The 27,295-nt window shown below is 40.2% G+C and overlaps 1 protein-coding gene across 1 annotated transcript in view; it reads right to left on the bottom strand.

The window, feature by feature from the left end:
* The window catches only part of LOC137008302 (alpha-tectorin-like), a 39,139-nt gene extending 21,962 nt beyond the window's left edge, over positions 1-17,177 (bottom strand). The window contains exons 1-12 of the mRNA XM_067370273.1: positions 16,778-17,177; positions 16,270-16,653; positions 16,099-16,188; positions 3,699-4,083; positions 2,984-3,107; positions 2,516-2,797; positions 2,278-2,373; positions 2,037-2,190; positions 1,629-1,882; positions 1,396-1,542; positions 725-1,304; positions 11-597 (exon numbers count right to left, since the gene is read on the bottom strand). Coding sequence (XP_067226374.1) covers positions 11-597; positions 725-1,304; positions 1,396-1,542; positions 1,629-1,882; positions 2,037-2,190; positions 2,278-2,373; positions 2,516-2,797; positions 2,984-3,107; positions 3,699-4,083; positions 16,099-16,188; positions 16,270-16,653; positions 16,778-17,102 — 3,408 coding nt within the window. The 5' untranslated portion in view covers positions 17,103-17,177. The remainder of the gene's footprint in view (positions 1-10; positions 598-724; positions 1,305-1,395; positions 1,543-1,628; positions 1,883-2,036; positions 2,191-2,277; positions 2,374-2,515; positions 2,798-2,983; positions 3,108-3,698; positions 4,084-16,098; positions 16,189-16,269; positions 16,654-16,777) is intronic.
* Between the last annotated feature and the right edge of the window lie 10,118 nt (positions 17,178-27,295).

Below are 27,295 nucleotides of genomic sequence, written 5' to 3'. Positions count from 1 at the left end.
TTTAGCCTACCTGTACATTGCTACCTTCTCCCAACTCAATGGAAACATGAGTACCTCCTGCCTCAAACTTCAGGAACCTGGAAAAGCCTTGATGGCCTCTGGGTACTTTCTCCACGGTCAAAACAAAGTATGGTAGTTGGGATGGCCCCATCACTCTGGCAAGGGTCAGTCCACAAGCTCCTGGGTATCTGAAAGTTTGTCCATCAAAGGTGTGGTATGAACCCAGACTTTCAACCGAACAGGTAGCATAACTGATGGGTCTGCAGCCCCTCACACCATTACGGAGTCCACACACCTCTGCTGGACCACACTGGTGCTGATAGCAGACCATTGACCTGCTACTACAAACACACTGTCTCCCACAGTCCTCATCCAACACTACTGACTGTCCCTCAGAATAATAGAAGCCCTCAAATGTGCAGCCACAGTTCACCTCAGGCACACATTGCCCAGCACTGAGGATGTATCCATCATCACAAATACAGCTCTCCTGACTGGGCAAGGGACAGTTTATTGGGGAAGATGGGTTGCTGCAAGTTGCAGGGCAGCCTGTTCCGTGGGACTCAAAATGACTGTGACTATCATGGCATATGATTTCTGGAAATTGAGGGCAGAAATAAGAATATGCATAAAACTCTGTGATCTTTTAACTTGCACAAATATTTCAGTTACGTTAGGTTAAATGCAAAAGTTACTTCTAATACAGATATATCAAGGCACTTACCACAAAAGCCTGGTTGTCTCCACTGCCCAAGTTGTACACCATGCTGTTGGCATTGAGCAGAATACACATTGAGAGCCTGGCACAGAATAGGCTGGTACCCTCCTCCTAAACAAAGATCATAGACACAGTTCTCTATGTAGGTCTGTGGCGAAAACACAGAGTGGCAAGATGCAAAAGGCCCCCAAACATCTCCTAGGATTCCACAGTGGTTTGTGTCACTGTAAAGGCTCATTTCACTGCTGGTACAAACTGCACAAGCAAGACCTGTGCATCTGACATCATGGCATTCAGGATCTGTGTCTCTATCTACCTTCCAAGAGTTGGCAAAGTCAACATCTGAGCTCAAGATCTCTCCAGAGATTGAACGGAAGTCATCTTCAGGATGTAGGTTATAGTTCCCACACAGACCACATGTGGCATTCTGGTAGTCATAAGGAACAGAGATGGTGACATAGCTATATGCATCATAGGTCACTAGGAGACCAAAATCTGTGCTGATGGCTAAGGAAAATCCTGACTGATAGACTTGGATGGAGCCATTGTGGAGGGTGAATGGTGTTGCTAGAAAGGTCCCATTAACCTTGACAATGTTGACAAAAAAGAAATTAGGAAAATGTAAGGATGGATGAGATCAAATCAACCTTACAGCAGTAACCTACAGTGATACTTACCTTTGCCTCATAATGGTGATCTTTGACCAGTTCAATTTCTTCATTATAGACAAATACTCTGACCATCCGAGTCCATGAAACATGTGTACTACCCCGATGCTCATTTTTGCCTTCAATCCGATAGTACGGCAAACCATTTCCACAAGCCTAAACAATGATACAAATTCAGAATCAGTAAAGGACTGTAAAATCTCTTCTACAATAAATAGAAAGTGATTAGCAGCATTACTAACCTCAGACAGAACATATGTGCAGGTTCCTTGAAAGTGAAATATCTGATTGTCAAAGGTGTAGTAATGAGGATCACCGGAGATGGTGCATGTTTGCCGCTGAATGTTCTGACAAGAGTATTGGAAAGCAGCTGGACGGCAAGCTTGGGAATAAGCACAGGTCTCAAAGCTGCACTGGAGACCACTTCTAGTACAGGTGCATCTCTGCTGACAGGTGGCATCACTCCAGAAGGAGTCTCCTAGCTGTACTGGAAAACCTATAATAAAGAGAGTTTATGAACATAAAAAAAATTAAAAAAATAATACCAAAATACCAAAAATAATTTGTGTAATTACTGGAAGGATAGGAATAGGTCATTCATAGTCTTTTGCAAATAGCGAATATTGCACACAGTCAGGGATCAGCTTTACCATTAAACTGACAGCCCCATGTTCCATGATCTGTTCTGAAGGCCCATCTTCCTGGCACATTGACATTGCTGCTGTATGGTAGGGCTGTGATGTCATTCTGGAGTGATCCAGTAATTGAGAAGTGGTGACTTGAGTCGATGGTGTCATAACCAGCCTAATGATAAGGAAGAAATCCAGATGTCTGATTAGTTAGTCATAAACAATTCAATACATCATATCCAATCTATTATCTTGTGCATACCTGTACAAATCGTCGTGGTGAATCGATTGCACCATAGTTCATTATAACAAATGAGAGATGGCCATTTGAAATCAAAACCACTTGGAAAGATGTTTCCTTAAAAAAGACAAAAACAAAAAACAAACAAAAAAAGTCTTTTTTTTTGTACAAGTAAAGCAAGGATACATGTGGTATACCAATTTTTATTTTTTTAATGGGCACATGATGGTTTTTATGGTATCAAATTGGGTTACAGTACTTCAGGTCCTGAACTGCAGCAGTATCCAACTCTATCCCAAGTTGCAACAAAGACCCATGAAGCAGAGAAACTCAAGTCAGGGAAGTATTGGTTTATGTCTTGGGTCCCCTGTGTTAGGACACTGCCAGATGTGTACTGTTGATATGAGATAACACCCTTCCAACGGTTGTCAATATCTGTCCAGAATGGAGCAATGAGGTCTTTCCCTCCATAAGCTGGGAACTGGTATGGTCTGTAGCTGGACCATGCACTGTCAAAAGTCAAGTGTCCATTGTTGTTAACCTGAAATAAAAGAGGACTGATTGTCATGTGCAGAATTCTTATAAAGGATGCAAAATCGCTTGTAACAGTAATTTAAACTGCAGTGAACGGTCATTTTACCATTTCCTATTTATCCAAGAGTGTAATGATTACAGACAGATTACAGACTCTCATAATCTAAGATCCTCTCACATCTGATTGACTTACATAAATTTGGTTATATGTTTGCCCAAAAAATATAAAGGGCTGCTGGAGATAAATAACTGAGGAACTTCCATCATCACTGCGTTCATTCACTGTGTCTCCAGTTCCAAATGGATAAAATCGACCCGTAATATTAATGCCATTGTCTGAGAAAAAAAAACCCCAAAAAAACACACACACACACAAAAAGTATTGAACATTTATTAGTAATGTCATAGACATAATTTCAGTTTTATTTACCTTAGTGTCTCCACCATAATATTTGCAATCTCTGCATAATGAAATGCACATGATACAGCATTTTGACTTATATCTGCACGGCTGTGATCACCTGTGACCTTGTGCCTATGGCTGAATTACTGACTGATAATATCATAGCCTATATAGCTTTATAAATTATTTTAAATAATTTAAATGCATCACAAAAACATAACATGGATCTGATTTGCTAATGTCAAACAACAGTTCTCCAGATTGAAACAATACATTATATTACCAGTCATAGTGTCCATGGTTGTAGTTTCTGTGGTTGTAGTTTCGGTTGTGGTTGTAGTTTCGGTTGTGGTTGTCTCTGGCATGACAGTAGTAGTGGTAGTGTTTATGTTGCTTGAATCTGAAATAAATTTTATATATATATATATATATATATATATATATATATATATATATGTGTGTGTGTGTGTGTGTGTGTGTGTATCTTACATAAACAAAGAGATATTTACCTGCACAGTATGCCAAATGGCAGGCAGTTGGGCTCACAAACTCATAGACATAATAATCTCCTGGACAGGCTTTGATTTTAATGGGATTGGATTGGAAAAGGCAGCAGTTATTGTCCCAGTGACCGCAGACATCTCGAGTGACCACTCCATCCTCAACTGTTGGATGTCCTCCGTTTAGCCACAGTGGAGCATGAGTGCCACAACTATACTCATCAACACATGTGTCTGGCATCTGAACGCTCTGACTCTGAATGAAAAGACGATACCAGCCGTTCCAGCTGACCCAAGTGTCACACATTATCTGAGAGGAATGTTGATTGTTGGTGGCCCTCCATGGATCATCCAGGACACTGTAGTTGTAGCAGGGGTCAACAGGGGGTGCTGTTGTCATGGAAAATTACAAATATTAATTTTGCTGAATAAATAAATTATTTTTTTTGTATGTATACTTTTATGCAGGGGGTCCAAATATCTCACCAAAATTTTGAGGCAAAGAACGACAATACACTATACAATAGTTTGAAAGTATAAAAAGCAAATTACACAATGATTATTTTATTGTACATATATTACAGCGGTAACTACTTGGCACAAGCTGATTGGTCCGTGTTGCATCTGCAGCCAATGAGCTTGTTGCTCAACACATTTAAATAGATGGTTACATTCAATAATATCCGTTTGCAGTGCGTTTCAAAGTTCCTCTGATTTTCAAAATCTATATATAAGTGAACAGTTTTTATGTGCTATATCACTGTGCTTTTTTTACTTCTGCTTTATCGGTTTCTTATGAAGTAGCCACACACAAGGTTGATCCGTGTGTCATGTTAACAGTCCTGTTTAATGCTCAGAGTGAATTGCTGAGCATGTTGGCAGCTAGCGAATTTCATTTATGCTGCAGCAATAGTTCCATGAGGATAGAGAGATAAGCTTTGCTGAACTCTTTGAAATGAAATAGGCTTTCACTTTTGCATTCACAAATATATGTTTTTATAAATGTTTTTGCATATAAATATAAAATTCTGTGACTAATTACTCACCCTCATTTCTTCCTGACGAGTTCCAAAGATGTGTGGAACGACATGAAGGTGATTAATGATATAATTTTAATTTTTGGGTGAACTAACCCTTTAAGAGTCATGTGGATGCTAATAGAATGCAATGCAATGACATGATTCAAATGCAATCAATGTATTCACCTATTTACATATAAAGCATGCAAGCAGCTGCATTTCGGGCAGAAAAATATTTGGGCATAAACTATTTTCATAAATACAGGACGAACAGCTTTTTGTGCTAATCGGTATATCATATCGTCAGCTTTAGTAAGTTGACATCACTGCTGTCTCTTTAAGAATTATTGTGGCGAGGGGGGCGTGGTTCAGCAAGGTCTGCAACCGGAAAGAATCGAGGGAGACGCTTGGTAAGTGAGTGGGTTGAATACAAATCACGAACACCTGTTTCTCATTCCAGTGATTGGCGTGGAGACAGGATAAAACGCAGTGAGAAGCAGGAGTGTGTGAGAGAGAGGGGAACTGCTGACTGAGTCGTGTCGAGGTTCTGGAGTGAAGCCCTTGCGGATTGTTTATGCCAAACTTGGAGAGAAGCCCTTGTGGATGGTGCATACCGAACCTGGAGTGAAGCCCTTTGTGGATTGTTTATTTTGTTATTGTGCGCTGCACAGTCTTTCTGTTGAAGCCTTTAAGAATGAATAAAGTCTCAGTCAGCAGTTGTTCGCCGACCCTGTCCTCTTCCTTCCCTAACTACGAACTAAACTGTGTTACACTGGTGCCGAAAACCGGGAAGGAAGACGGGAGCACGTCGCCATGCAAACATCGTCCTCCACCCCATTTGCGGAGATCATCGTGTCCCTCGTGGTCCTGCACTGCGAACAACAACAGGCCCTGCTGGAGCTACGAAGTGACCAGGAGCGGTGCTTTCAAGCCATCCTTCAAACCCAGCAGGAGGACCATGAGCCGTTCCGGAGCTGGATTGACCGGGAGGTTCCCCGGGAGCCCACCGAGCAGCCCGCTGTGCCTGTCCACCTGCCCTTAAATAAGATGGGCTCACTGGACGATCCAGAAGTTTTCCTCGAGCTCTTTGAGAGATCCGCTGAGGCGTGTAAATGGCCGCGGGACCAGTGGTCTATGAGGCTGGTCCCGCTCCTCACAGGAGAAGCACAGGTGGCGGCACAGCAGCTCCCAGTCCCGAACCTCCTGGTCTATGACAACCTACGGCGGGCCATCGTCCAGCGGGTTGGTCGGACCCCAGAGCAGCATCGACAGCGCTTCCGCTCCCTCGACCTGGGTGAGTCCGGCCGGCCCTTCATGATGGCCCAGCAGCTCCGGGACTCGTGGCGCAAATGGTTGCTGGCTGAGGGAAGTGACATGGACCTGGTCATCGATCGTGTGGTGCTGGAGCAGTTCATCACTCGGCTCCCGAAGAAAACTGCCGAGTGGGTCCAGTGCCACCGCCCCACGTCACTGGACTCAGCCATCCAATTGGCGGAGGACCACATGGTGGCGTGCCAAGGGGTCCCCTTTCAGCTGCCTCTCTCTCTCCTTCTCTTTTGTCCCCCTCTCTCTCTAGACCTGTCCCTCTACCTAGGTCTCGTCCGCCCGGCCCACCTCGTGTTCCGCCCCGAGGGCAGGGCGGAGCGGGACAGGCACCTTCCTATGGACCCAAAGCCCCGCCCAGGGGGGCGGGACTCCCTGTTGTCGGGACGGACCCCACTCCTGTTTCTCCCCTTTCTCCGCACCATCCATTCAACCCACTCTCTTCCACTGGAGCGGCGGGCAGGTCTGGGCCGGCCTGCTGGCGGTGCGGGGATCCGGATCACTTTGTGGATAAGTGTCCGGTTATGGTGGTCGGGACAGTGATCCAGGTACCCCGGCGGGTACCAAATACCTGTGAGTATCAAGGGGGGTACCTATCAGGCTTTGGTGGACTCGGGCTGCAACCAAACCTCTGTCCATCAAAGCCTGATTTCATCTGGGGCATTGGATACAGGCCGCATGGTTGGGGTTCGGTGCATGCACGGGGATGTGGTGAGATATCCGATAATGTCCGTCATAATTAAATTTAGGGGACAAAAGCATAGTGTTGAGGTGGCAGTTAATCCTTACCTCCGGCATCCGATAATTTTGGGAACGGATTGGCCTGCGTTTAAGCAATTATTGGAATGTTTATGCTCAGATGCCTCTTGGGGGAAAAGAACGCGGGGTAGGCAAGCGCGAGTGCAGGTGGGAGAGACTGATCAGAGACCGGGGAGTTCTGCTGCAGGGGATCTGAGTGAAGCCGGAAGACTAATTCTTCCGGAACGCGATGATTTTCCCCTGGAGCAGTCTCGCGATGAGACGTTAAAACATGCATTTGATAAGGTCTGCGTAATTGATGGTCAGCCTCTCCAGCCTGGACGTCTGCTTGTTTACCCATATTTCGCGGTTATAAAAGATAGGTTGTATCGAGTGACCCAAGACACTCAGACAAAAGAAGATACAACCCAGTTGTTAGTGCCAAAGAGCCGCAGGGAAATGCTTTTCCACGCGGCTCATTCTAATCCGATGGCGGGGCATTTGGGACAGGCAGCGACACTAAATCGTCTCATGACCCGGTTTTTCTGGCCGGGCATTCACGAGAATGTACGCAGGTGGTGCGCGTCTTGTCGTGAATGCCAGTTGGTGAACCCACCAGCCACCCCAAAAGCGCCATTGCGCCCGCTTCCATTAATGCAACCTGCCCTTCGAGAGAATTGGTATGGACCTCATCGGGCCATTAGAACGATCAGCAAGGGGACATCGCTTTGCATTAGTCATTGTTGATTATGCAACGCGATATCCTGAAGCAGTGGCTCTCCGCAACATTTCTGCTAAGAGTGTTGCGGATGCACTGTTTCGCTTAATCTCCCGGGTGGGGATTCCAAAAGAAATCCTCACTGATCAAGGCACGACGTTTATGTCACGCACGTTACGCGAATTGTACGAATTATTGGGCATTAATCCGGTTCGTACCAGCGTCTTTCACCCACAAACGGACGGGCTGGTCGAACGTTTTAAACGCACGCTTAAATCCATGATTCGTAAGTTCGTTCAAGAGGACGCCAAAAATTGGGATAAGTGGTTAGAACCTCTGTTATTCGCAGTGCGAGAGGTCCCGCAAGCCTCCACGGGGTTTTCCCCCTTCGAGCTTCTCTTTGGGCGCCAGCCCCGTGGGGTGCTGGATGTCCTCAGGGAAACTTGGGAGGATGGACCATCTCAGGCCAAAAATGAAATTCAGTATGTGCTGGACTTGAGATCAAAACTCCACACTTTGGGGCGGCTATCAATGGAGAATTTGTTACAGGCCCAGCACAGACAGAGCCAACTGTATAACAGACGGTCTACCGGGAGAAAAAGTGCTTGTATTGCTCCCTACTTCCAGTTCGAAATTACTTGCAAAGTGACAAGGACCCTTTGAGGTCACACGTCAAGTGGGCGAGCTCGATTATGAGGTGGTACGGTCCGACAGGAGGGGGGCACGTCAAATCTATCACCTCAACCTCCTGAAAAAATGGAATGAGGCAGAATCAGTGATGCTGGCGACGGTGATTAGCGGGGAGGATGATCTCGGACCGGGGGGGCCATTAAATCTCAATCTCTCGCTCTGGTCCCGGGGAGAGATCACCTCTCGCCCTGCCATCTCACTGATTTATCCAAATTGCAAACAGAATTTGCAGACGTGTTCTCTCCCCTGCCGGGATGTACCAACCTCATTCAGCACCATGTCGACAAGGAGCCGGGCGTGGTTGTTCGCAGCGGGCCGTATAGGTTACCTGAACACAAAAAAAAGGTAGTTCAGGACGAATTAGAGGCAATGCTGAATTTGGGAGTAAAAGAAGAGTCCAGCAGTAACTGGGCGAGCACGATAGTTTTGGTTCCCAAGACCGACGGCTCGGTTCGTTTCTGCGTGGACTATCGCAGGGTGAATGCAGTGTCGAAATTCGACGCGTATCCAATGCCGCGGGTGGACGAATTGCTTGACCGGCTAGGTGCGGCTCGATTTTATTCAACACTGGACTTAACGAAAGGGTACTGGCAGATCCCCTTGTCGCCTTTATCCAAAGAAAAGACAGCTTTCATGACGCCGTTCGGATTACACCAATTTGTTACGCTTCCGTTCGGGCTGTTCGGGGCACCGGCCACCTTTCAGTGACTCATGGATAAAATTCTCCGGCCCCATGCTGCATATGTGGCTGCCTATCTGGATGATATTATTATCTATAGTAATGATTGGCAGCGGCATATACAGCATGTGAGAGCCGTCCTGAGATCGCTGAGAGCGGCTGGGCTCACGGCCAACCCGAAGAAGTGTGCAATTGGGCGCGTGGAAGTAAGGTATCTGGGCTTCCACTTGGGGCATGGGCAGGTGCGTCCCCAAATTGACAAGACGGCAGCGATTGCGACCTGTCCGCACCCCAAGACCAAAAAGGAGGTTAGACAGTTCCTCGGGCTGGCGGGATATTATAGAAGGTTTGTACCTAATTATTTGGCCCTCACCAGCTCGTTGACTGATCTAACTAAAAAGGATGCTCCAGATACGGTCCAGTGGACGGAGCCGTGCCAGCAGGCTTTCACCCAGGTAAAGGCTGCTCTATGTGGCGGACCATTGCTTCACTCTCCTGACTTTTCTCTCCCTTTTCTGTTGCAGACTGACGCGTCGGACAGGGGGCTGGGTGCTGTCCTGTCCCCGGAGATAGAGGGTGAGGAGCGGCCGGTACTGTACATTAGCCGTAAGCTCTCTAAGAGAGAAGCTAAGTACAGTACCTTAGAAAAAGAGTGTTTGGCTATCAGGTGGGCCGTCCTCACCCTCCGCTATTATCTCCTGAGATGGGAATTCACTCTCTGTTCGGACCACGCTCCCCTGCAGTGGCTCCACCGCATGAAGGATACCAACGCGCGGATCACTCGTTGGTATCTGGCTTTACAGCCTTTTAAGTTCAAGGTGGTCCACAGGCCGGGTGTTCGGATGGCTGTGGCCGATTTCCTCTCCAGAAATGGGGGGTGGGGGGCGCAGGCCGGACGGCTCCCCAGCCTGAGTCGGGCGGTGGGGGTATGTGGCGAGGGGGGCGTGGTTCAGCGAGGTCTGCAACCAGAGAGAATAGCGGGAGACGCTTGGTAAGTGAGTGGGTTGAATACAAATCACGAACACCTATTTCTCATTCCAGTGATTGGCGCGGAGACAGGATAAAGCGCCGTGAGAAGCAGGAGTGTGTGAGAGAGAGGGGAACTGCTGACTGAGTCGTGTCGAGGTTCTGGAGTGAAGCCCTTGCGGATTGTTTATGCCAAACTTGGAGAGAAGCCCTTGTGGATGGTGCATACCGAACCTGGAGTGAAGCCCTTTGTGGATTGTTTATTTTGTTATTGTGCGCTGAACAGTCTTTCTGTTGAAGCCTTTAAGAATTAATAAAGTCTCAGCAGTTGTTCGCCGACCCTGTCCTCTTCCTTCCCTAACTACGAACTAAACTGTGTTACAATTATATAATCATTTCAGTTTTGTAGCGGTGGGCGGTGTGGCTGATCATGGACATGTTGTTGATCCTGCGGCCATCAGAGGTGCTTATAATAATAATAATAATAATAATTCCTTACATTTATATAGCGCTTTTCTGGGTACTCAAAGCACTATATATATGGAAGGGGGAATCTCAACCACCACCAATGTGCGGCATCCACCTGGATGATGCAACGGCAGCCATATTGTGCCAGAATGCCCACTACACACCAGCTTACTGGTGGAAAGGAGACAAAATGATAAGCCAATCAGTAAATGGGGATTATTAGGAAGCCATGACGGACAGAGGCCACTGGGCAAATTTGGCCAGGATGTCGGGTTTACACCCCTACTCTTTTTGAAGAACATCCTGGGATTTTTAACGACCACAGAGAGTCAGGACCTCGGTTTAATGTCTCATCTGAAAGACAGTGCTTTTTGACATTATAGTGTCCCCATCACTATACTGGGGTGTTAGGACCTACACAGACCACAGGGTAAGCACCCCCTGCTGGCCTCACTAACACCTCTTCCAGCAGCAACCTACTTTTCCCAAGAGGTCTCCCATCCAGGTACTAACTAGGCTCAGCCCTGCTCAGCTTTAGTGGGCAACCAGTCTTGGGCTACAGGGTGAAATGTCTGCTGGTTTTTGTCTTTTCCTCCCATAGAAAACCATTAAATAATAAATAAATAAATAAATAAATAAATAAATAAATAAATGCATTAGACAGTGATATTAAAGCACGAAATTCAGTACACACCTTATTAAAGTTACAATTTGTAAGATATTCGCAGGAGAATATCCAAAAATGCAGTCGCCTGTCAATGACGTCAGTTACCCTTTGTTACCGCCTTTTATGGTGGATTGTGTTACTTATTTATGGAACATAATTACTGTTTACCATCTGCCACTGGTTCTGTCGACAAGGACAGCTCCCGTAAACGTAAGCGTACGGGCCAACCAAACGACCCAAGAAGAGTTTTGGACAAGAGGAGAGAAAGAGCGAGGATCAATATCGGTGTTGCATTTTCTAGATGGAGAGAGCTTCGTGACAAACTTCACCTAGAAAGAGATGCCGATCTCACTTGTGTTTTACTCGACAGGTGAGTTGTTTTGATTCGTATCTTTACAGGAAACGTATGCCATTATAACAATCAACACGATTAGTATTATGGGGCATACACGCCAAACGCGGGGCATCGCGTCTCTAGAATCGCGCGTGTTATGTTTTGTCTGTAATTCCTTATTTTCACCACTAGATGGTGCTGTCTCGACCCAGACTAATTTCTCTTTGTTTAATGGTTGTAATTACCTCACCTGTGTTTAATCACTTCTAATGGGAAACCCTATTTAAGGCCTCACTGTTTTTTTTTGTTCTTGTTCAGTCCTGATGTTGGCCTATGCGTTTGTCATTCCTAAGGATTTACGGGTTTGAAACCTTTTCTGCCTTCTGTTTTTGGTCTTGGATTACATGTTTTTTGTCATCTTTTGTGAACTGTGGACTCCTTGATTTTCTCATTGGACTGATGTTTGAGAAGATCTTTTCTGTTTGAAAGAAGAAAACCTTTTTGGATAACCTATCAAGGAGAGTTTTTTGTTACCTGCTCAGACCCATCTAATGTGCTACCTAAGACTGTGCTAATGTTCAGTATTCCCTTCTTGAAGTAAAGGTCAAAAGACAAGACTCAGATTATTGGGGTCTCATTGTATTTTATTCCTCTGCATTTGGGTTTGATCATCTCCTGTGGTGGAGTGGTCTGCATCAAAGTCACACACACAAGAGACCCGAGTTCGATCCCCAGTGGGATCATAACAGCGCGAGGACGCGTCTGATCCACAGTCTGATTGCGTCTTTGCGTTGACTTTGTATGTAATCTACTCTTGCAAATCGTTGAACTCGCATTTGCTACGTATGCCCAATTATTGTGTTTGAATGTACACAAGTGTATATATTTGTTGAACAAGTGGTAATCGTTTACATATCATCTGATTAAACAGTAATATTTAATTTGATAATTTACTGTCAAACTATATTTGCTGTATTATATTGCAATATAGCATGACGCAATATGTAATGGTGGCATGTGAAAATTGTCTTTTTCAGACACTTACGAAATCCAGTATTGGATAGATTTTACTGTAGCAGCTACAGTGTAGTTATCATAATTTTACATCATAACCTCACAATAAAAATTGTGCTGTTAATACATATGATACATATGGTAAAGTGGAAGCAGCGCCGGCGATTGTGGCATAATAAAAGTTCCGCTGCTCGTGAGGCATGTGTTGCGCAATCGCTCCAGCTCCTCGTTCAGCTCCCACAACACTCAATCCTGCTCTGCTTCATACTACAGTAATGTTAATAATCGCATCCATTAACATGTTTTCTTCACAAGTCCTATTGCACTGTCTGTTGAGGTGGAGACCACATGTTCCAAGATTCCACACTCAAACTTGCCATCATCAAGCTACGCCTTTGTTTTGAATAGGCCTCTAGCGACCTCTAGCGGACAAAATTATTACATACTGCACCTTTAAATGTGCTAAAGAGGATGTTTTGTTTTATACATTTTTGCAATATTATTTGAAACTGTCTTTACTAACTGATAAAAGACTATTTATTAGGTGCACTGAAAGGAATAATATTAATATACATCATCTGTGCACGAGGTAGGGCCTTAAAAACATCAGCCGCATTCAATGTTTTTGTCAGGAGACAGGAATAACAACTGCAGATTTTACCAGAGTTACCTGCGGTGAGTCTGACATAATAATCCACTAACACGACACAGTGAATGCCGGTGGTAAACACTCATGTTCCAATACTCGTGCACAAGTTCGGGCTTTCCCTTGAAATGAGCTGTGAAGGAGGGGGGTTGTTCTTATGCATGCGTTCATTTCAAAAACTCACTAACAGTCTTTGGTTTCTCAGTCGACGAAAAGATCCTCTTTAGCACCTTTAATAGAATGTACAGGCAAGCAGGTGAGCCCAGAATATGAACGAAGTGTGCTAAGTGTTTTGCGTTCATATTTCACATCTGCTTTCCTGTACATAATAGGCCTTGTATCTTATTAACAAACTTTATACTGAATTTGGTACTTACATATCACTGTCTTAGTCCATTTAAGTCACATTAAGCAGTTTCTATTATTTTCTATGCATGAAAAACATTTAACATACAATTGAACTTGTTGCATTTATATTCTGGGCTCTCTGCTTGATTGTAGTACATACTGTAGTATGCTTTTTTGTATTATAAATGGTGTACTTTGGCCTTTTATACTCTCTTAATGCATGCGCTTCCATGTCTGTTATCAGATCTATTGAAGAAGTTGTTTCTTCTCTTCATGTGTGCCAAGCCAGAAATTTTTATCAGTAGCCCCTCACTGCTGAATACTCGAGATCCAGGGGGTGGAGTCAGGTAGGTTAAGGGGTATGTAAAGTGGGAAGAGTTGGATCCAGATCCAGGGGGTGGAGATGGGTAGGTTAAGGGATATGTAAAGTGGGAAGAGTTGGATCCAGATCCAGGGGGTGGAGATGGGTAGGTTAAGGCATATGTAAAGTGGGAAGAGTTGGATCCAGATCCAGGGGGTGGAGTTGGGTAGGTTAAGGCATATCTAAAGTGGGAAGAGTTGGATCCAGATCCAGGGGGTGGAGATGAGTAGGTTAAGGGATATGTAAAGTGGGAAGAGTTGGATCTAGATTCGGGGGGTGGAGATGGGTAGGTTAAAGGATAAGTAAAGTGGGAGGATTTGGATCCAGATCCAGGGGGTGGAGATTGGTAGGTTAAAGGGGTACTTCACTCCTGGAAAGATGAATGTGTATTTAAAATTGGTAATTTATGTAGTAGAAATGTGAAATTATTTTTGAATTTGGAGCTTTCTAGACTGAGAAAAGGCAGAAAATGTATTTTTGACTTATGTGGATGAAAGACAACAACTCCCAGAATGCACTTGTTTTGCTGCCCTTGCGAGGTCACGCCCAAACCACGCCTATCGGTTACAGGCGGCATTACCAGGAAAATTCAAACAACTAGGCTTGCTTTGTTACATATTAATTCTATAAATCGTGAGTTAGTTCATACATTTACAGCGAAATGGTGCTAAATTGCTTTGTACCTGGATGAACACCCAAAACCAGGAAAGGACAAGTAAGTTTCCATAATTTTCCGATTAAGTTAAAGATTTGGAGCGATGTAAACAGTGGCTGCGGGCCATCAGACACCCGAAGTTTGGAGATGACACCGTTATAGAAAACCTAAAAAAACACAGAATATGTAGTCTCCATTTCAAGCGTGAGGACTACGAACCAAATATCTTTGCAATGAAGAGAACCATTCTGAAGGACACCGCGATACCATCTATATTCACTTTCCCAGAGGACGAACAGCCTGGGCATCTGGTACTAAGCGTATTCGCCTAGAGGTAAGACTCGCTGATACTAGACTGATAAAACAGTAGCCTATATGTAGTGTTGTAGGCAGCAGTAAAACTGCAAACTTAGCAAAGTAACGTTAGATAGACAATTACATATAAGTTGCATATAAGTTGACTGTTATCAAAGTAAAGCCACTGTTCTGTAAAACTGAGTTAGACTATTTATCTATTTATGCTAACGTTACCACAAAAGCCTGTTGCTGTATTTGTTGAGATGACTGCAGAGACCGATAAATTTGCGGATGAACCACTGAAGTATATTTATGGGCGTGGTGAAAAAATGCGGAACTACCTGCTATTAGTGGCTGTAGTTTTAAGCCTCTGGCCAAAAAAGCCTCAGATGAAGCAAAATGACGATTTTTGCATCATCAGAGGCTTTTTTACAGAATAAAAATGCTTAAATCTCTCGTCTCGGGCTGATATGAAGGGGGAAAGCACGGTAATTCGAAAATACTAGTGGTATTCTACTAATACAAAGCTTAATGCTAAATCCTGAAGTAACCCTTTAAGGGATATGTAAAGTGGGAAGAGTTGGATCCAGATCCAGGGGGTGGAGATGGGTAGGTTTAGATCCAGGAGGCAGAGTCGGGTAGGTTTAGGGATATGTAAAGTGGGAGGATTTGGATCTAGATCCCGCCCTGTCAATCTTGTGTTCTGCAGTGAGGACCATTTCATTTTATGGCCATGTCCAGGATAAAGAGTACGGTCACCATATGGGCATGTACATACAGTTATGGCGGATATTAAGTGACTTTAAACAGTGCATTTAGTCTATATTTCACATAGACTCACTCTCTTCAGAAACAATCACACTCACAGAATATGACAGTAAAGTGAGTGTCTTTTCTCTCTGCCATATCTGATATATGATTTGAATGGATTCATTTGAATATTTGAAGGAATTTGCTTATCACTAGACTAAAAATCCCGGAGTTTAGCGTCTTAAAATAATCTGATTGCAAACAGAGAATTGAAATCAGGGTTAGAAATTTCCACCTACCAGTGCTTACACTACTGTAGATGATCAGTGTGATAAACTCCCGACATCTACAATCATCTTAACTGCGTGACGCAAATTAGGCCTACATTAACAATGCAATTCACATGCTTCAGTAATTTATTATTTGCATTAAATTATTTTAAATGCGTTAAGGATTTTGAATTAATCACATGTATTATGTTAATGTTAATGTTGTCAGCCCTAATTTTAATATTTCAGTTGGATAATTTGTGCATTTGTGAGCTGTACTGTTTCTTCCTAATGTAATTTTTGCTCATCTTTTTTGCAAAAATTAATTTATCTATGAATTTACTTAATGTGATTAGGAACATTTCAAGAAATCAAAAAAACAAACAACAACAACAACAACAACAACAAAACATCCAAAAAGATGCTCATGAGAGTTTATAAAAGAAGCAAGACAATACTTTACCAGTGGTTGTGATTGGTGGAGTAAGGGATTCTATGTATGGGATTGTCTCTGTTGTTGTAGACGCTGATGAGATGGACTGGTTTGTGGATTCTAGTATTAGAAACATTTTATATCAACATCAATAACTTTCAAACAAAATCCAGAACTGAAGTTTAATGAATAAATGCTCACCAATACAGTAAGCTCCGCAAAATATTGGCTTGACAAACTCATAAACATAGTAATTTCCTGGACAGGCTTTGACTCTTATAGGGTGGGATGTGTAAGTACAGCAGCCACTCCATGCTGAGGCACAGACCTGACGGGTGACCACTCCATCTTCCAGCTGTGGGTGAGATCCGTTGAGCCACAGTGGGTCACTAGTGCCACACGTGTATTGACTAACACATGATTCTGGCATCTGAGTATTTTCACCATTGTAGTACAGCCTGTACCAGCCATTCCACTCCACATTATAATCACACATGCCCAAGTTATAATGGTCAGTGGCTCTCCAAGGCTCATCCAGAGTGGTATAGTTGTAGCAGGGGTCGACACTTGGAGTGGAGAAAGGCACTATTAAGAAAAAAGTAGTAAGAACATTATATATTGCAGATTAAATATATTCAAATTAATACTATGAATCTAAATAAATACAATTCATGATAATCATGTCAAATATAAAGATGAATGACTGTACCTGCACAATATACAGGAGCTGGGATTGAAAGAGTCGGCCTGGTAAATTTGTAGACATAATAATTTCCAGGACAAGCTTTGACTTGGATTGAGTTGGATCTGTAGCGACTGCACTGATCATTACGGGAGCCATAAATTTCACGAGAAACAACTCCATCTTCTAGCCGAGGATGAGAGTCACCAAGATACAGAGAACTAAAACCTCCACATGACATGTAATTAAAACACCATTCAGGCATCTGAGCACTGAAGCCATTAATGAAGAGTCGATACCAGCCATCCCATTCTACACGAGTGTCATCATGATCAGATATGTATCCATACATAGACCAGTAATTGCGTGTGCTTCTCCAGTGGTTGTCAAGTATGTTGTAGTTATTGCACGGGTCATAATCTGTTAGTGAGAGATGATGAGATCAAAACAAACAAGTGTGTGTGTGTGTGTGTGTGTGTTTGTGTATATGTGTTATTTACAACTTACTCGATGTGGTGCTGGATCCTGTGAATATATCTGGACTTATAGTGGAAACCACCTGTGAAATAGTGCTGACATCTAAAAAGAAGGAAATTCATGTCATGACAGAAATCATTTTAAAAGATTTGAAATACTAAAATAAATGAGAAAAGCACAGTACCTGTACAGTATCCTGAACACCACCATGCTTGATTCACAAGTTCATAGACATAGTAATTGCCTGGACATGCTTTCACTCTGATGGGGTTTGACTTGTATCCACAGCAGCCACTCCAATAAGTCCCTCCACAGACCTCCCTGATCACCACTCCATCCTCTATCTGAGGGTGAGGATCACTGAGCCACAGACTATAGTATGTGTTACAGCTGTATGAACTAACACAGGTCTCTGACATCTGGATGTTCATTCCATAGTAGTAAAGACGGTACCAGCCATTCCAGGAGAAAGAGTTATCACAAATGTTATCTCCACTTTCATTGTTGGCTCTCCAGGGACGATCCAGAGACTCATAGTTGTAGCAGGGATCACTGCTGATGCTTTGGAAAGCAACTGTCATGGAGTTTACAAAAGTATGGTTATATATATATATATATATATATATATATATATATATATATATATATATATATATATATATATATATATATATATATATATATATAAAAATGCTCAAATGGCTAATGTAAAATGGGAAATTATGTGCCAGGCATGACGCAAGTGTTTTTTGCTTGTTTCAGCCCGTCGCAGTTATCATTTTCACGTCTGTGCCCCATTGTTTAAATAGCAAATGCATTTGCACCCATTTGTGCGTGCTTGTCTGAAAACAAGGTGCCCCAAAGCTACTCTGACAAATAGCTATTTTCTGACAAAGACCTTGGGGTCCTATTTTAACGATCTAAGTGCATGGTCTAAAGCACACGGCACAAGTGCACTTAGGGCAGTCCAATACCGCTAGTTTAAAGACGGGAAAAAAGGTTGACGAGCCCGGTGCATGGTCTAAAAGAGTTGTCCCTATTCTCTTGATTAAAGGGTCTGTTTTGTGACGTCTTGCGTTGTGAAGGGTGTATGATAGGGCACTTGACTGGAAATATGAAAGGACTGTACTGTAATATTATGATGTGTTCAATATACAGTACACATATTAATTATGGAACAAATGGCCTAAAGTGTGATTTGAGTAATTGTGCCACAAAGAGATCTAGGTGAGTACTAACTAGTTAAAGCATGCTTATTTTCAAAAAGCAAAAGATTAATGTTAAATTATCTAACAGATTAGAGCATTTACTCTTTGTAGTGACAAAAAAAAAATAAAATAAATCATAACAAAAATCCCAGAGATAAGAGTTAAAATTATACCTGCACAGTACATAGGCCTTGAAGCTGATATGTTGGGTCTGACAAATTCATAGACGTAATAATCTCCTGGACAGGCTTTGACCTGGATGGGCGTGGAACTGTAGGCTCCACACTGATTGGAATACCACCACCACCATGAATGAGTTCCCACAACTTCACGGGTCACCACTCCATCCTCAAGTGTTGGATGAGAACCATTGAGATACAGTGAAGTTTCACCACCACATACAGCATAACTCACACACCACTCAGACATCTGGGCACTTTCTCCATTCAAATACAGCCGATACCAGCCACTCCATTCAACAAGAGTGTCATCATATCCATAGTAGTTATACTGTCGTATGTCTCTCCAGTATTCATCAAGAGTGTAATAATCATAGCATGGATCAGAGCTGAAAGTTGTAGGTTCTGAAAGAATAAAGAAAAAAAACAGTTCACTCATTCATGAATAGGTGGCAAAAACAAGAGTACTGGTAAACCTCAAACTGTGTCTGTATGAGTGAAGATATTGGGATGGTAAACTAAGAAAGGATTAGATAAACTAACTAAACATACAACAAGTGTATCCTTTATACCCTTCTATATTTTAAAAAGAGTTGCCATCTACATCTCACTTGAATGGTTTCTAGGAACTGTATTTATATTTGTTTTCACCAAATACAACGTTATTGTCAGGATCCTGCCCTGAAAATCTTGTCTGTTTTATCTTTGTTTAGTGTTTGTATTGGTCATGTGTTCCTCTTGTCCCGCCCTCTAGTTTAGTCCTTAAAGGATTAGTTCACTTTCAAATTAAATTTTCCTGATAATTTACTTGACCCCATGTCATCCAAGATGTCCATGTCTTTCTTTCTTCAGTTGAAAAGAAATTAAGGTTTTGATGAAACCATTCCAGGATTATTCTCCATATAGTGGACTTCAGTGGCCTCCAAACAGTTGAAGGTCAAAATTACAGTTTCAGTGCAGCTTCAAAGCATTCTACGCGATCCCAGATGAGAAATAAGAGTCTTATCTAGAAAAACCATCATTAATTTTCTAAATTTTTTTTTAAAATGATATACGTTTTAACCATAAATGCTCATCTTGAACTAGCTCTCTTCTTTTTCTTCTCTATTTGAATTCCGGCAGTGAAGACACTGCTAAGTGTATCACTGCCCTCCACAGGTCAAAGTTTTAACTAATTGTTTTATACTTTCACTAGCATATTGTATATGACAATTTAGTTCAAACTTTGACCTGAGGAGGGCAGTAATACACTTAGCAGCTGGAATTCTAATAGAGAAGAAGAAGAAGAAGAAGAAGAAGAAGAAGAAGAAGAAGAAGAGAGCTAGTTCAAGATGAGCATTTATGGTTAAAATGTATACATTTGTTTTTTTGTTTTTTAGAAAATGAAAGATGGTTTCTCTAGATAAGACCCTTATTTCTCATCTGGGATCGCGTAGAACTTTTTGAAGCTGCACTGAAACTGTAATTTTGACCTTCAACTGTTTGGTGCCCATTGAAGTCCACTTTATGGAGAAAAATCCTGGAATGTTTTCATCAAAAACCTTAATTTCTTTTTGACTGAAGAAAGAAAGACATGAACAACTTGGATGACATGGGGGTGAGTAAATTATCAGGAAATTTTAATTTGAAAGTGAACTAATCCTTTAAGCTTGTTCAAGACGCATCGACGCTGCGCAGACCGATCGGTGTATGACATCAAAGTACCGCAAGAGCGATTCAAAAGCATAAGAAGTCGTATGCTCTCCAATCACTCTCGTGGTACTTTGATGTCATACACCGATCGGTCTGTGTAGCACCGAGGCGTCTCGAACAAGCCTCTTGTCTAGTCCTGCGTTCCACTCCAATTTTAGACAGGCACTAGCAAACTTCACGCTTCTTGAAGTGGAAAGTATCTTTTTAAAGGGAACACTTCACAGATTATTGTAGAAAAAAAAAAAAAAAAGTTGTAACAGTATAGTTTAAAAAAGGTAAAAATGTTTGCTTATGTATATTTAAAAAAAAAAAAAAAAAATATATATATATATATATATATATATATATATATATATATATATATTTCATATTTTTATGCACTTTTTGAAGTGCCAAATATAAAGTGGCAAAGGCACTCAATGGAGGGACGGACATCACTCAGATTCCATCAAAAAGATCTTCATTTGTGTTCCAGAGATGAACGAAAGGTTTCGAACAACATGAGGGTGATCAATTAAAGGGCTCATATAATGCCATTTTCATAAGATGTAAAATAAGTCTCTGACATCCCCAGAGTGTGTATGTAAAGTGTTAGCTCAAAATACCCCATCAGATCATTGTGCTTTATCAGCGTCCACTATATCTAGTGGTATTACTCAATGACGCTTTAATTTTCAAGAGCAATGGTTATTAGCAATGCTAAATGTGTGCGGTTGATTCAAAAGCTTGTGTGTCTGAGTCACATTAAAAGAATCATCAGTTAATACTAAGCGTCATGTTTGTTTATAATCTGGTGGAGTCCAAGCATAAGCTGGATTGCTTTTCAGTTTTGTCCATGCAGCAGCAAATGGTTTATTGTTGTACTTCTGTGAGCATGCTGTCAATAGATATTGGCTTGGAAATTGCTGAGTTCTTGATGCTGCTGTTATCAGTGGCCCAACAGTGTTCTCTTGGAGCTACTGCGCAGTCTTCACATGGACGATCGCTTCAATCAATCGCTTAATGCTGTTGCGGAGAATCTATATTCATTCCGGTGAAATCACAAAACAAAATGCACATAAATGTGTCCCTGCTTTGATGTACAATCATTGATGAACATCTTTGGTTTTAATGAGAAAAAAATGATGGGTGGATTACAGCCCAGAATCCCTGGAACCCTGAACAAACATTTAGGAGAATATAGGCTAATATTTAATGCATACACGTATTTATTGACTAATGTAAACACTCTTGACACTAACAATATATTGTATTATAGTAGATAGGATTAAACTATTAAAACATGAGCTCTATGTCAATACATTTTGTGCATTTATTATTGTAATATATAATTACAATACTACCACCACCACACACATTCCTGTCCAACCCACTTTTTAAAACAAAGTTACCCCACTGTTTTAGAAGTAACCTGTACTGACATATCTTAAAATATTTCACTGTCATTGTTTTGTCTCAATACGCACACCAGTAATGATTTTACTTAGGGCACATTTAAAAAAATTACTTAAATGTTCTAATTGAACTAAGACCTAATCCTTGCTTAATCTAAGCCCTGTCTGTGAAACCAGGCCTTTGTGCACTGTGTAAGGTATATTAGTTGTGTGTGAGATAATTGCAGGGGAGGGCGTGTTGCATTGATTGTTAAAGGATTAGTCCACTTTCAACTAAAAAAATCCTTATAATTTACTCACCCCTATGTCATCCAAGATGTCCATGTCCTTCTTTCTTCAGTCGAAAAGAAATTAAGGTTTTTGATGAAAACAGGATTATTCTCCTTTAGTGGACTTCAATGGCCTCCAAACGGTTGAAGGTCAAAATTAGTTTCAGTGCAGCTTCAAAGGGCTTTAAACGATACCAGACGAGGAATAAGAGTCTTATCTAGAAAAACGATCGGTCATTTAAAAAAAAAAAAAAATACAAATACAAATGTATATGCTTTATAACCACAAATGATCACCATTCCGCGTTCCCTATTCTTAAAAAACTTACGCTGTATGTCCTCCGCCTTCCCTATTCAACTTGAATGGACATGGCACTAATTCCATAGGGAAGGCGGACGACATACAGCGTAAACTTTTTTAAGAATACGGAACGCGGAATGGTGGAAGCACTTGCAAGGCGATCATTTGTGGTTATAAAGCATATACATTTGTTTTTTTTGTTTTTAGAAAATGACCGATCGTTTTCTAGATAAGACCCTTATTCATCGTCTGGTATCATTTAAAGCCCTTTGAAGCTGCACTGAAACTAATTTTGACCTTCAACCATCTTGAGGCCATTGAAGTCCACTATAAGGAGAATAATCCTGGAATGTTTTCATCAAAAACCTTAGTTTCCTTTCGACTGAAAAAAGAAGGACATGGACATCTTGGATGACATGGGGGTGAGTAAATTATAAGGATTTTTTTATTTGAAAGTGGACTAATCCTGTAATAGATTTCTCCACCTTTTTATCCATGTGTCACGTCTGTCAGCTGCAGTACTCTTAAGAACCAGCAGATGACAGCCTCGTCCCTCATTGTTTCCATAGACTGTTATTCCCAGACTTAATTTCCCAGTATCCCCTGCTCATTATTTGTTAACTGTTTCAGCTGTCTTGTTTCTCATTTATTACCCTGTATTTATGAAGTTTTATTTTTTTTATTTTCTGTTGCCATTTTGAGTTGTTCTGGTGTTCTTTTTGTTATTCATGAGTCATGGATTCCTTGTTCCTGTCTTCTCTTCATGGAGTGTATGTACGGACTGATTAAATGTGCTTGACCCTCTGCCTGGTATGGATTATAAGACCTTAGATTATAAATATTATTGTACTGTATTTAGATTCTCACTCCTGCTGTATGCCTTCATTCCACCTCCACCAAAACATTACACCCTGAGTGCAGAGCGAGTTGTTATACATATATGAGAAACCATCAGTATATATATATATATATATATATATATATATATATATATATATATATATATATATATATATATATATATATATATATATACAGTACATATACCACTAAGATTTTTAATGTTTTTAAAAGAAGTTTTGTCTGCTCACCAAGGCTACATTTATTTAATTAAAAATACAGTAAAAATCCGTAATATTGTGAAATATTATTACAATTTAAAATAAATAAAATAGTTTTATATTTGAATATATTTGACAAAGTAATTTATTCCTGTGATCAAAGCTGAATTTTCAGCATCGTTACTCCAGTCTTCAGTGTCACATGATCCTTCAGAAATCATTCTAATATGCTGATCTGCTGCTCAATAAACATTTAATGTGTACAATTGTACAAAATATTTGTGTACAATATTTTTTTTCAGGATTATTTGATGAATAGAAAGTTCAAAAGAACAGCGTTTATCTGAAATCTAATCTTTTGTAACATTATAAATGTCTTTACTGCCACTTTTGATTGATTTAATGCATCCTTGCTGAATAGAAGTATTAATTTCTTTAATTTCTTTAAAAAAAAATTCTTACTGACCCAAACTTTTGAACGGTAGTGTATAATGCTACAGAAGCTTTGTATTTCAGATAAATGCTGTTCTTTTGAACTTTCTATTAATCAAGGAATCCTGAAAAAAAAAAGTACACAACTGTTTTCAACATTGAAAATAATCATAAATGTTTCTTAAGCAGCAAATCAGCATATTAGAATGATTTCTGAAGGATCATGTGACACTGAAGACTGGAGTAATGATGCTGAAAATTCAGCTTTGCATCACAGGAATAAATTACTTTGTCAAATATATTTAAATAGTACACAGTTATTTTAAATTGTAATAATATTTCACAATATATATATATATATATATATATATATATATATATATATATATATATATATATATATATATATATATATATATATATATATATATTAGCCAGGCACTTCTGCTTCTAAAATCACACTTTTTTGTGCATTTTACACATACTGACATCCACCCATAGTAACACTTGTGGTAAAGAGAAAGACAAGATGAATCAAAGTACATCACAAATAGCTTTTACACAAGCCGAGCTAAATACTAATATAAGGAAGCTGCACGCAGTTTCATGCACTTTTTTTTTTTTTTTTTTTTTTAAAATGGTAAATTTAACAGCATTTATTGAAATGTAACATTAGATTTAATACAATTTTCCCTTTATATAGTACAGGAAATTACTGTTAACCAATTACGTTTTTACTGTCGCATTTTTACAGTCTTTTACTTCTACATTTTTTACAGTATATGAATTTCAATTTGTGCTAAAATGTTATGAGGTTTTATATCAATTGGAAAACTCTTTCACCATATGAATTATTTCCGCTACTTTTATTTCTGCATTTTTTAATTGGATAAATTGAAGATTAATTGAAGTGAAAGAATGATTGTACCTGTTGTTTGTCCATTGATTATTTCACCTGTTAAAGACATAATTAAAGCATAATTATTTATTATTGGGAAAATATTCAGTCATTTTACAGACAGATTATAAAACACTCACCATTAATCAGCAGCAGTAGAGACACACACAGTGAGATCAGAAACCTCATTGTGACGAACGCCACCTGCACACACACATATACGACATACACACGAAATATGTTTCTTACATTTTGTTATATTTTATTCTTTCTTTGTTGCGCACATTTGTAAAACAACTATAAAATTTGCAGATACTTAAATAAAAGGTCCATTTTAAAAATATATGAGAAACGGGCAAACTTTACAAAATAATTGGGATCCATCAAAATCTGGTGTCCCAATGGGATAAAACAGAAATATCTTTACCTGAGGTCAGATGCTGCTGCAGAGCAAACTCAGTGAGATTCAGGGAGGTTCAGTGATGCTGAACTGCAGCTCTCACAATCAATCAGCGCCTTTATTAACTGTGGGTGGATCATTACTGGAACTAAAGTAATTTATCAACAATAGCTTAAACCAGTTTTTCATGTGACATTGAGATATTTGTTATTTGAACTGATTGTTTCCCTGTGTACACCTGCATGCTTTCACTCTCTGCTTGAATAGATGTGAGTAGAGAAGGAATGATGACAGGCCAGTTTGATTTGTTAAGCACAGTTTTCCAAAAGCAAATGTACAAAAATAGTACCTTAAAACACCCAGTGAGTGACCCAAAGGTCACTGGAAAGATTCATGTCAATTTAATGATGGTAATTAAATATTAGTTTACAGTTTTTTACAGTCGCTTTATGCATTTCTTAATACTTATGTCACTTTTTCAAAACTCTTAACTATAATTCGATTATTACGATATACTACATGTAACATATGTAACAATAGCTGTGTCTCATTTCGAAGGCTGCATCCTCTGGAGGTCACATTTGAAGGCTGCATCCATCATTGAGGCGGTGTCATTTAAGAAAAATAACCGTTGGATTGCAAAGTAAGAAAGAAAATACAGTATTTTACACCTCATCAATAACCATCAATTTTATTATGGTTACTTCTCTTAAATAAGACATCCGTGTTGACGTATGCAGCCTTCAAATGTGACCTCCGGAGGACGCAGCCTCCGAAATGAGATGCAGCTAATGACACTGTAAAATAAAGTGTTTGCAAAAAATCTAATAATATCAAAGCAATAAGATGTAATTGAACACCTAAACCAGTGTTAATCTTTCAATTTAATTACCATCTCTATATAAGGGGAAATGAATGAATAATTTTGTACTGTACTGTAAACATAAACCCCAGTGAATTAGAAGCAGTGTGTTTTAGGTCTGTGTTTTATGACTGATAAAGTGTTTATTGGATGAATCCTTTGCTAGTGTTCTGAAAGAATGAATTGACTTGAGACATGAATGAAGTGTTTTGGTGCATTTTGAATGTAAAAATGAACTGCTGTGGCAATTTAAAATTTGGTTAGGAGAACAGTGTGAACACTTCTGGAAAACTGACTTAAGTATTGAGAAATGTGTTCTAGCGATTGTAAAGTAATTAATGGTTATATTAAAAGCTTTAGAGTTCATCAATAAGTCATCTGGAAGGATGCACCCAGTGGTCATATAAGACGGGGTTTGTAAGATGTGCAAACTAGCAAGATTATAACAGGAATGCAGAAATACATATCAAATTTATTTTGAATGCACATAACACCTGAAACATAAGCCCTAAAGTATAATGTCTTTTAAAACAACTGGCATGCTAGTTTGCAGATTAGCATTAGGTAAATGGGTGTCTAATATTTGGATATCGACAATGAAGGGAAAAAAAAAAAAACAGTGAGAAACAGAAACAAATGCTAATCATGGAATCTAATTTACAGAGACCACATAAAATACATATAATTAGGCCAAACAGACAAATGCTGGTAAAGCGAGAGCATGTCATAATTGTGCACGTAAGATGTGCACGTCGCATGGGTTTATAATTTAATTTGAAGTAAAGAATCAGCTCTGATCTCTTTAAGGAAGTGAACATTATATTCAACGGTTTACCAGAGGAGCAACATTTCTTCAGGAATGTTCCACATGCCTCACCTGCACATTGCACAAGTTCATCATAAAAAAAAAAAAAAAGAAAAAGAAAAAGAAAAGAAAAAAGCTTTATGGAGGTAACAGGAAAACAATGAATTAATGATGCAGAGTTCAATTCTGCTGTAAAGCAGCGCTACAAAAGAAAATAGAGTCATTGTTCGGTGACACTTCCACCAGTGTTAGGATGCATTTTCCAAAGCACATAATCACCTGTGGCCCTATTTATATTACCCTGAGATTCTGATTAGTGTGTCAGTTTTGCTACATAATGTTTATGCATGGATAAATTTGTGTTAATTGAGTATACACTGTGACAGCTTGAGGTAATTATAATACTTGTTAATTATATGTTACTTGTGTACTTGTGTCTTCCTAATGAGAACATTAAAAATTATATAATTTTTTTGTGTAAAGTTTTGCAGAAAACATAGAGAAAATTGTATGTGTGTGTGAAAACAGGTGAAATGTGTTTACAGTTTAAGAAATGTATTGTCTTAA

Source organism: Chanodichthys erythropterus, chromosome 19 (genome assembly GCF_024489055.1).
Source record: "Chanodichthys erythropterus isolate Z2021 chromosome 19, ASM2448905v1, whole genome shotgun sequence".
Classification (NCBI taxonomy): Eukaryota; Metazoa; Chordata; class Actinopteri; order Cypriniformes; family Xenocyprididae; genus Chanodichthys; species Chanodichthys erythropterus.
The sequence above is the reverse complement of the archived record's forward strand: the minus strand, read 5'-3'. Positions and strand labels throughout refer to the sequence as shown.